The sequence below is a fragment of the Limulus polyphemus genome, unplaced genomic scaffold, assembly GCF_000517525.1.
Source record: "Limulus polyphemus unplaced genomic scaffold, Limulus_polyphemus-2.1.2 Scaffold8012, whole genome shotgun sequence".
Taxonomy (NCBI): domain Eukaryota; kingdom Metazoa; phylum Arthropoda; class Merostomata; order Xiphosura; family Limulidae; genus Limulus; species Limulus polyphemus.
In genome coordinates, this window is record NW_013673622.1 from 20,198 (window position 1) to 31,803 (window position 11,606).

The 11,606-nt window shown below is 29.8% G+C and overlaps 2 protein-coding genes and 1 non-coding gene across 4 annotated transcripts in view; 1 reads left to right on the top strand and 2 right to left on the bottom strand.

Annotated features, from left to right (window-relative positions):
• The window catches only part of LOC106475045 (golgin subfamily A member 4-like), a gene marked incomplete at its 3' end in the record, with an annotated part of 21,076 nt that extends 18,080 nt beyond the window's left edge, over positions 1-2,996 (bottom strand). The window contains exon 1 of the mRNA XM_022379262.1: positions 2,916-2,996. Coding sequence (XP_022234970.1) covers positions 2,916-2,958 — 43 coding nt within the window. The remainder of the gene's footprint in view (positions 1-2,915) is intronic.
• Positions 2,997-3,243: 247 nt separating this feature from the next.
• Trnal-uag lies at positions 3,244-3,324 on the top strand. Its single transcript has one exon. It is a non-coding gene; the product is annotated as a tRNA-Leu (tRNA).
• Positions 3,325-6,173: 2,849 nt separating this feature from the next.
• LOC106475046 (protein tumorous imaginal discs, mitochondrial-like) overlaps positions 6,174-11,606 on the bottom strand; it is an 8,835-nt gene continuing 3,402 nt past the window's right edge. The window contains exons 3-6 of one of the 2 annotated variants that reach the window (XM_022379261.1): positions 10,122-10,237; positions 9,142-9,239; positions 6,714-6,816; positions 6,284-6,421 (exon numbers count right to left, since the gene is read on the bottom strand). In XM_022379261.1, coding sequence (XP_022234969.1) covers positions 6,722-6,816; positions 9,142-9,239; positions 10,122-10,237 — 309 coding nt within the window. In that variant the 3' untranslated portion in view covers positions 6,284-6,421; positions 6,714-6,721. Of the gene's footprint in view, positions 6,422-6,713; positions 6,817-9,141; positions 9,240-10,121; positions 10,238-11,606 lie in introns of both variants that reach the window. The other variant, XM_013935744.2, reaches the window with a different exon arrangement.

The following is an 11,606-nucleotide window of genomic DNA, read 5'->3' on the forward strand; positions in this document are numbered from 1 at the left end:
TTACTCAGTTTGAAATGTAATATCCAAAAACCCACACCCTTTAATGTTTACTCAGTTTGAAATGTAATATCCAAAAACCCACACCCTTTAATGTTTACTCAGTTTGAAATGTAATATCCAAAAACCCACACCCTTTAATCCTTTGAGATTGGTACACATCTACATCAAAAGTAACCTTTCACTAAAGCTAGATGAAGTTGATTACTTAACTTATTGCAATGAAACTAAAACTTCCATGTAATAAGTTTGAATAACACCACGATCTCAGTCCCATGAAATGAGATTAAGTCAGATGCTATTTAATAATTGAGTTTTCTTACATTTACTGACGATTTAGAAATCTAATTGTAAAATCTACATATAAATAACAATGTAGCCATTAGATTAAAATATTTGTTCTCTTAGAATATATGTGAAAGCAGTGAGAGTACAAAAACTACAAACTGAATCCACGAAGGTCCGACCAATCGAACAAAGTTAGTTCAGTCAAATATTTGTGTTCTAAATTTATTTTATGCGAGATTCGCTTAATGCTTAATACAAATATATTATTTTTGTTTATAAACATTTTATAATATACTTTAGTATTATTATATCAGTATATGATCAACCTATTTCTCCTAAGCTTACAATTGTAAGTTTTCATTTCATGCCTTTATATACACTTAGTAAGAATGGTTAAACTTACAATATTAATTACTGGGTTAATCTTTAGTTCTCTTTACACTCACACGCAGTATACTTCAAGTTAAAACTCACTTGATATGTAGTTTTTCTATCTTAACAACAGTTACACATTTTAAAAAAGTTTCAGTATAGTACTTCTTTTATTCATTTGCGAGGAAAACTCAAATCATCTTATATCCTACAAAGTTTGGAGGGGGAACTTCCCCCTTTGTCCTTTAGCAAATGATGCTCCTGCTTAGTAGCTAGGATGTTTGATAATCACAAAATGTTTGAAATGAAATAATCATATTAAGCTTTGCAATGTAAAGAGCTGCCATTATGTGACCTTATTTAAATTCTCCTATAAGTCATATAAGTTATGTTCTAAATTAAAAGGATATGGTGAAACAAAATCATCATCTTGTCTAAGAGAAAAAAGTGTTATCTGAATGAAGCAGGCATAGTCTACACCGAACACTAAGTATCAGTCATTAAATCGACCAACTTATATTGAGTAAATAGTTGTGAACGGTCAACATTTTGGTTTTACAGTTTCATCAGAGCAGTGGTGGATTTGGGGAGGGGGGGGTAGCTACAACAATTTATTTCACTACTTCCTCGTGGATTGCAGCCACAAACCATTTTTTTACTATTAGGATAAAGTCTTCCTTGTTTGGACCTACGTACTGTCACAAACTATCAGAGTTATGTTCTTATTTCTGTCCACATACTTGCTTATATTTGTATACATTGAACAGATTCACGTGTATTTATGCAATGCTTAATTGTAATGTTTGAATGTTTATGTACTTTAAATAAATAATTAATTTTTTTGCTACTCTAGTTACAAATTCAAATAGAATACATGAGCTTTATATAGATCATATTCATAAAATATAAATAATGCATGGTTTATACATGTTAATAAATGTTTCATAGCCTAACAAAATCCTAGATCTGATATTGCAGTCTCAGCATAGCATAAGAACTCACGAAGTAAGTAAAAAAAAAAGTCTAAATATTCTATGTTATACATTGCTGTATTGGATTAAGTTTCAGGCTGGTTGAGTTTCTGAGTTAAAAGATAATTATATATATATATATATATATATATGTCAAACAAATTGCCTGATCAGTACCTGAAATACTGAGATAATGTTTGAGTAGATATTTTACAAACTCTTGGAGAAAATAAAAGCCTGATGATGTTAATAACATGTTAATAAATAAATATATCATTGTTTCAATATACACATATATTACTTGTCTATTTTTGTTTGTTCTGGAAAAAAAGAAAGCCTTGACTCCCTGTTTCTATGCTTAACATACAGTCCCTTGGATCTGTAAAATAATATAATCATTTGACTTTTAACTTCTACACAACCAACCTATACTATAGCAAATGATCAAATAGCTTCTAAACTGTGGTTTATAAACAATTGATTATCAACCTAGTTCTATGAATTAAAACTTATCAGTCACACTTACATTAACTAAAAGTAAAAACGTTTTAATTAACTGTAAAATATACCATTCTGAAACAAAAAAAACATAAAATGTTACCCAAATAACTGACTACTGAAATTACAGTTGCAATGTCATAGCTCCACTACTACTACTAGTATTAGTGGTACTGGTAGGGTTAATCCTGATACTAGGTATATCTATCTGTATACTATTACTATTAATATCAAGCCTAATTACTTGTAATACAATTAAAATTTGTGTTACTATACTATTATTTTAGAGCTAGCACTGACAGTTCGGGACAACAGTATATTTCGGTAAATTTGAGCAGTATTTTGGAATATTTCGGTATTATAAGCAATCACAATACAACAACTTACAAGTAGCAAATTAAACGATCGAAGTTCATCATTATGTTAAGAGGGCCTGCTAAACTAATATCATTTCTAATTCTAATAATAATAATACAAAGACTTGCCCAATATTTGAAAATTCAATTACCAACAGATTTGACTTGTGCAAAGTTGTAACTTATAAGTTATAACTATATACATAAGCAAGTTGTAGTTGACTAATAGTAATACTGTAATTTGTAAAAGTGTAATACTGAATAGTAATACTTAATAACTTATGGTTATATAACTTACAAGTTGCATTGTACTTTTTGAAATTCAAGTTACGATTTTATTTTTATGTGGAAAAAGGGTAAAAAATACGACTAAATCCAAATAGAATGCTCAACTAATTTAACAAATATTTTTTCTTCTTTATCATAAACTTACCACACTCTTCGTTAAACCTTTTATTTTTTGCTTTTGGAAACATATTTATTTTTCAAATGTCCGCGCTTTGGCTCATTAGAACTGAGCATTTCAAAAGATGTGACGTAAGTACAGACCTCCTTTCTTATATAGAGGGCCCTAGCGTAGTCTTTTTTCGATCATCCTCGCGATATATTAAATATTGTAAGTTTTATATTAGAGGTCATATAAAAGTGTATAAAAATAACACGATTACGTTTTCCAGATGACAAAAAAATAAACACCTATAGACACTTCCAAGTAATTTAAAAATATATAATTTTTAAAATTACTATAACATTTTATATTAGGTAGCGTGGCCGAGTGGTCTAAGGCGCTGGTTTTAGGCACCAGTCTCTCAGAGGCGTGGGTTCGAATCCCACCGCTGCCAGATTTTTAAAATATTCCACGAATGTGTTCACAGTTCTTTTCGTTTATAGAATACAAAAAATAGTTGACTTTATTTTTATGATAGAGCATAGTAATATCTTTCTTGAACCTAATTATCTCGAGTATAGATATTTAGAACTCAAATGTAGCATTACACAGGACAAAACACTACTACAACTAACAATGTGTGTTTTTTATTTTATTTGTCATCTCATACTTTTGGTGTTAGTAGGACCAAATTTAGCAGATGAACTCAAGATGGCCACGGGATTTCCTTTCCTATATGATCTAGCTACCTTCCAAGTGGTCTAAAACGCTCCCAGGTATAATGGGAGACTAGAATGAGGTTTACAGTATCGCTGAACTCGAATTTGGTGTAAAATATACTGGGGTGTATATTTTATTTTTTTAAAGGATGTATGATGTATTGATTGCTGTATTATGGTCTTCCTTTCATTGTTTTTATCATCATAGACTTTCTTTTTCTAATTATTGCCCTCTTTTCCAGTGTGCAGTGTTTATATTTAGTCTCACTATGTATTTCATACTTCTGTATTTTCACGTTAATTTAAATGATTTTAATCTTGAACTTTGTAATTTTCATTCTGTATTGTGCCATTTAGAATTTATCCTTTTAAACTGTAATCTGCTTTGTTTCAATGTACTGCATAGTGTGTTAGACTATAGGAGGGAGCAAGTGTTCGTTGTTTGAATGTCTGTGTAAATCTTGTGTGTTAAAGGGCCTATTTTTTGTATTAGTTGCACCTGTGTTAAATGATTTATTTTTAAATTATGTATTACTTCTGTGTTAAAAGGTATTGTTGTGAAACGTAACTGTGTAATGTATCTTCTTTAATTCATTCTGTTATATTATCATTTTTCTTTGTTTAATTGCCCATCACGTATTACATTCATTGTTTATGTTATTTTTGTTTCTTTGTTCAAGAGTTGTAATGTCTGCATTTTTTTGGAAAAAAGAAAGAGTTAATGCTATCCTTGACCAGTGTGTTAATTAAAGTTAATTGTTCACTTGGGACAAGCCTGAAGTAGGGAAGACAAAAGTGTAGTATATGAAAATATCAGCTGTTTCTATCTTCTTGTATTATTATAATTATAGTTAATCTTGATTCATTCTTTGTTTTGGATATATACAGGCTTCACATTACACGTGGTCGAGAAAGCCATTAAGATGTTCTTGTTTCAAGTTACTTTTGTTCCTTCACAACTGATATCTTGTGATAATCTCTAGTTATTTAGCAAACTTATCCAATAGCTCTAACATTTATTCAGTTCACCTGGATATACCACAGTTACATATATATTTTGAGTCAACCAATATGTATTTGTTCACATATTGTCATAGAACTACAAATATTAACAACATACAGGATAATTTCATTGAATTATAAACAACCATGCTGCAGTTAATTAGTCCTTGATAAGACAAATTTTAGTTCTTGAAAACAGGTATGTATGAAATACTGTAGTATGGTAAACTTCTTACATTACTGCTAAAATTAATAATGTCACCTCCACAAAGTTTAATAAAACTAACTAAATGTTTGGGTTACAATATTGCATAATTGGTTATTTTAGAGATTGCTGTTAAGTGTTAAATGGTTACTATAAGGAACAGCAACACCAGTAGTTCTTCATGTATAAAATACTTTCTGAAGATTGTCATTGTTTGGTTTTTATTAAGTCAGTAGCATTATTAAAAAACTTTTGAATTCTTGATAAGAAATGAAAATGTTTTTGTTGTAGAAGATTATTCTACAGAAAAATCACCATTCCTATAAGAGTAAGCTTACTTAGATTAGTGAAACTCACATAAAACAAACCAAATTTGTACATTTTGTTTAAAGCTTTAACTGAAATGAAATATTTGTAAATTAAGTATAAATACAAGGTCTGAGAAATTTATATCAAATAACATTTATTTCCATATTTCTAGATCCACCACAAAAATTAAAACTTACCAAGTATTCTACAAAAGAACAAGCTTCCAGACATTCAAAGCTGCATATTAATTAGCACTTACTAAGATCTCAGTTAACTTAAATCTGAATATCAATAAGACATTGTTAAATCTGTAATGCATTTTTTTATTCATTAATTAAAAGCATCACATAAAAACGTCATACTATAGTTTTTGAAAAAAGAATTACAATACTTGAGCAATGAAAAACAAAAATTGTAAAAAGATAGTTCTTTATGTCTCTCTCTCTCTCTTTTGAAAAAAAAAAGGTTCTTTGTAGAGTAATAAAATTATCTAGTCTTTCAAAGATATTATTTTGATTCTCAGGCACATATCACTAACCAGACACTTCAATTTTGCATCTAACTTTCTCCACTACTTTTAAATAACAAATATTAACTATGAAGGAGAATAATTTGTCAGATGTACTATTATTGACCGAGATAACAAACTGGAAAAACTAATACCACAAGCAGGCCTTAGCTGAAGAATAGAAGATTATAGTTCAAAATGTCTCTTACTCTGAAATATATGTTCACAGGGAACAAAAAATTAATATTTGTAGGTCTTCTTCAATCTTTCTGGAACTAATGCATGCATATTTCTTAAAAGTACCAGTGAATAATTAAACATTCTCATTAATAACTCTGGTATTTGAGAACATAGATCACACCAATTACTATACAAAATTATAATTTCTGAGTTCAATACAAGGGCAGATCAAGAGTGGGGGGGTTGAAACTCCTCTTTCTGATGGACTACCAAACATAGAAAGGAAAATTTTTCAATAGGTTTCATGACCAGGTGGAAGAACACCCACAATCAAAAATCCTGTATCCACACCTGCAACAATTTTTTTTTTCTCCAATTCGAAACTTCAAAATTCTCAAGAATGCACAGGTAAGACTTGGATGATATTTCAAACATAAAATAATATACATGTTCTTTATTGCAAGCAAATATTACAAGTAAAACAATTTCAAATAAGTCAACTAGTTTCATATTTTTTTCACATCAGATAATTTTTTTGCTATTTTGTTACTATCATTAGAAATGTTTGCTTTCACGACTTTTCGTATCTCCATCACTAAACCACTGGGATCTTCCATCAACCGTTTTCCTGAAAAGAAGAACAAAATTAAGAATATTATTAATGATAATAAATGATTCAACTGATTCTAAAGAATGATCTACTAATTATACCCAAGAAATTCGTAATCTAATAAAAATTAATTTGATACAAAAAAATATACACAATTTATAACTAATTTTTTTAAATTCACATCTCACAATTTACCCCCAGAATTGAAATTGGTAAGCTAATCACTAACATTGTAAAAGATACAAACTGACATTATCATTAAAACAAGTTATTAAGAGTAAATGTCTTTCCTTACATCTATACCGCTTACCAATAAATCTAGCCAAAGATAGCTTTCTTTATTTTCCCTAGAATACCAGTGTCACTGTCTTGTTCTTGTGTTCTTTCACTACCGGCATAAGATTTCTTTTTTCCTATACGTACAAACAAATAGAAAATATTATATTGGTCCAATTGAACATTCAATAATAACTTATTATTGTCATATTCTGAAGAGGGTGACACTGGTATTCAAACACAAGTTCTTTATACTATATCAAACATTGTGAAGTAAAACAAAAAGTCACACTATACCTATTATTGTAAAACAGTAATATAAGATACAACTAAGAAACTCAACATTTTGGTAAAAAGCAGAGTTTACTATAATTCACAAGAAAGACAATCCTTAGTTTCTCAGAATAAAAGTGTGTGTGTGTGTGTGTGTGTGTGTGTGAAGAAATGTAATTATATAACAAACATAACATACAAAATGTGTGTGTCTGCAGGCAAATATTCCAAAACAACTTTCTGAATTATGTTTTTTCCCAATTTTGTGCAAATCTACACAAGGTCTTTCTGCACATAGCTGCCCTAAATTTTAAATTCATAGGGAAGAGGAAAGGCAGCTAGTCGACAGCACTCATCATCAACTTTTGTTTCACTATATAGTAGATCTTATAATCACTTTCACACCAATGGCCCAACGGTATGGTGCGGAACATATTTCTTTAACAACAGGTTACCATTGTCAGATTCACCATCTGGGTATGCTAACCTGTAGGCTACACCCAATTACAGATGCTGATAGGTGAAGACTTGTGTTCATCTTGCAAGAAGCAAGGGCTTATCTTGATCACTTACAGGATTAGGATAACAAGTCCCATCATTCAAGAAACAAATCATTACGCAACTGACACCTCGAATTTCCACAGTTTTATAAAGATGAAACATATGAAAAACACAAAAGACAACTCCATAAAAACAACTGTTTCAGAATCAATCTGAAGTTCAACAAGTAGACTGTGCTATTAGATCATGAAAAAAAATAATTTTAATTTCAGTAAAACAGTGGCTTGAAACAAATTATAATAAAGCATCCATTTATGTTTACAAACAAAACCAATAACTAGAAACCTGACTGTAATGAAGAGTATTCGATACTTATTAATATCCACATCAGATTTAATATGGTTAGGGCTAACAGACCACTTCTCACTTCTAGACTAGTTTAAAAAAGGTGATTTAAAAAGCTGTAAAACAGTCAACTGCTTAACAAAGTTTAGTCATTTCAATTAAGTAATTTGATTGCAAAAACATTGTTAAAAAGTTGATAGACAATATGTTTTCGACTTATGTTAAGTCATTACTCCAACAATCCACTCTCCATGTATAAGGGTGTATTTATCTAATTACTAATAGCTAAGAAACCTGGTATGACCTAGTAGTTAGGGACCTTGACTTGTAATTAGTGGGTTCAAATCCTGCCACCAAACACACTCCCCCTTTCAGCCCTCTTTTTGTGACAATCAATCACACTATTTACAGATAAAGAGTAGTCCAAGACAGTGGGTGGTGTTGACTAGCTCTCTTTCCTCTAGTCTATCACTTCAAAACTAGGGATGACTAGCACAGATAGCTCTCGAGCAGATTTGCGTGTAATTCAACAAACAATAATGAGTAGATATTAATAAAACTGTTGTACCCCTTTATTTACTTTTAAATTTCACTAAAACTTCAAATGGAAAAATATTAACCCTTTCACCAATAAAAATATTAACCTCTGTACAGATATTGAACAAAAAATATTAACCCTTTCACCAATATCGAAAGGGTATTTATTGCACCCTGTTAGGCCTAGAACATGCAAAATGTAGTATTAGTTTGCAAGTATTGGTATTAGTGTTAGCTGTACATCTACAGTATGAAATGAAATAATACTTCATTATCAAACTTGTTTTCTTATTACAATAGAAAATCATTCCCCAATAACATTATTCAACATATTATACGATGAAGCAATTTTTAATTACAAATCTGAGTACTTAATTCGAACAAAGTGATATATGGTAATAAACAAACTTCTGGAAGAGAAAATTTAAAAGAAATAAACATCTTGTAAACAGAGAAATTCCTATCATTATTTTGCTATTTTATGAAATGTAATAAAATTTGTATATTTCCAATAAATTAAACACAATCTATATTACTATCTATCTTATCAATACATTTGAAACTCTACATTTATAAAAGTAGTTTAAAACTACAGACAAAGACAAAGCAACTATGACATTACAGAAATAAAATAATACCTTCTTTGTAATTCCAATCTAAGTCCTAGTAACTGAGCTTTAACATAACAAAAAAATTACAAACATTGTTGTTAATTCTACTCATTAAATAGACTCGTATATTCCTTAAATTTTGTGCTAACAAATATCCACCTTTCTTTGTGCTTGAAATAATGTAAAAGCACTAACCTTCCGACGTGTCAGTTATATCATCTATTGTGCCTGGTGTGTTCTCTTCTATTTCAGCATATGCCTGAAGCAAGGCTCTCTGTTCACGTGTTAACTTTCTGAAATAAACAAAACATGGGAAATTTACTTACACTGCTAAAAATATTTCATTAGTTTATTCACAGTAAATAAAATCAAATCAATATACATTACATCACTTATTTACTTTTCTCCAACTTCGAAATACAGAATATTTTGTCTGTTGTTAAGCACAAAGCTAAACAATCGGTTATCTGTGCTGTGCCCGCCATGAGTATTGAAAACTGGCTTTTAGTATTACAAGTCTTCAGATTTACCACTTAGCCAATAGTATTACAAGTCTTCAGATTTACCACTTAGCCAATTAACATATCAGAAAATTACAAATTTTTAAGCTATTGATTTTTTTGAAGTTACATTTCTTTTTTGTTCCGGCAAAATACAGTATGATAAAACTGTTTTATTCTGTTTACACAACTTAGAAAGTTTTTATTTGTCTAGAAAAACAAACTGAAACATTACCATGATTGTTATGAGGAAAAGAGTAATTAAACAAGACACAGTAAAACATTTTTTGCTACCAAAACTGTGAGTTCAGTCACAAAACAAGACACAGTAAAACAATTTTTGCTACCAAAACTGTGAGCTGGGTCACAAAACAAGACACAGTAAAACATTTTTTGGTACTCCAACTGTGAGCTGGGTCACAAAACAAGACACAGTAAAACAATTTTTGGTACCAAAACTGTGAGCTGGGTCACAAAACAAGACACAGTAAAACATTTTTTGCTACCAAAACTGTGAGCTGGGTCACAAAACAAGACACAGTAAAACATTTTTTGCTACCAAAACTGTGAGTTCGGGCACAAAACAAGACACAGTAAAACATTTTTTGGTACCCAAACTAAAAATACCTAAAAAACAGTGTCTTATTATGAAATAAAAACATTACAGAGACTTACTGTGGTATCTTAATTTTGATATGAATGTAGTGATCCCCATGACCATACGAGTTCATCTTCTTAATACCCTTTCCTGCTACTCTTATTCTTGCATGAGATGACGTTCCTGGTGGGATCTATAACAAAATACAACCGTATTAGCCCTATATATACAGGCACCCCTGTACTGTGCATGTAACTAGATTTTACCTTGTTACATTCAAAACGTAATTAATAAATCTTACTATCAATATATACCAATGAAATTATCATTAAAATTTACATTGTAGTTCAATTTTAATTCCTTTATTTCAAAAGAAACCGAAAGGAAAAATTTTTAAACTTCAGTTTGACGTACAATTTCACAAAGTTTTCACTTTAGGATTTTGTAACTTGAAAAGAGTTGGATATACCAAACCTTCTATATATATATATATAGATATTAATCTAGGTTAATTGTCCTGTTTACACATTCTTCTTTCGAGAAAAGAGAAATAATTTTCTTGGAACTCTTGACGGATGCCACGTCCACACGATTTCTCAGCCAGTTATACTTGGTTGAGTTAAATGTTTGCAACCAATAGTAAGACCATATTTTGAAATACTATCTCCCAAGTTAGTTTAAAATTTGTGTGAAGAATTCCATAGAAAACTTATCAAACTCTCTCAGCATTGTTTTTGCTTTTCTTCTCGCTAATGCTTTAGAGTTGTTTCTCACCTATAAATATATTAGTTAAATAGACAATTAAAATGTATTTAAGTTTTTACTTTTATATTTTAGTTAATTATGTGTTAGTTATGTTTTAAAATGCATATTAGAAAGGTTTAATAATTTTTAAAACATAAGCCAAACTGCCTCGGTTTATCGGGCTTAGTGTAGCAGGTAAATGTCCCAGCATTCTGATGACAGCTAAAGCATTGCTGTCAAGGACACCATGAGAACATCTGTTCATGTGTGTTGTGATAAACAATAATGCTAAAGGATAGGAAAGAAAAATAAAACATTAAAAAATTAACTTTTTGTGAAAAACGTAAAAACTTTTGATAAAAAATTAAAAGGTATGTAAATTTTTCTATTTTAAAAATTGTAAAAATAATTTCACAGCACAACATGTTGATCATAATACTTGAAATATTTAGAGTTGGAATGCCAAAAACTACAAAACAAAAATAACCCTTCCATTACGTGTTGGGTGGAATCCAATCAACTCGTAACCATGAAAGTATCCATAGCAGTAATTATACTATGAATTTTGATAATGTATGCGCATCTATACAAAATTTTGCAGGTTATTGGTAAACATTACAAGGTTTTCGTACACAAAATATCAGGTTTTTAAATCAAGTATTAAGATTTTTTAACTAAAAATTTTCTCATAAACCTTTTTCTTTCAGAATGTTGACTATCCAATTTTGATTTTAAGATTAAAAATACTTTAATGCATTAGAACATTTTTAAATTTCACATGCGAAATCTCCAGATAATTATCAAATGTTTTTTAGAGC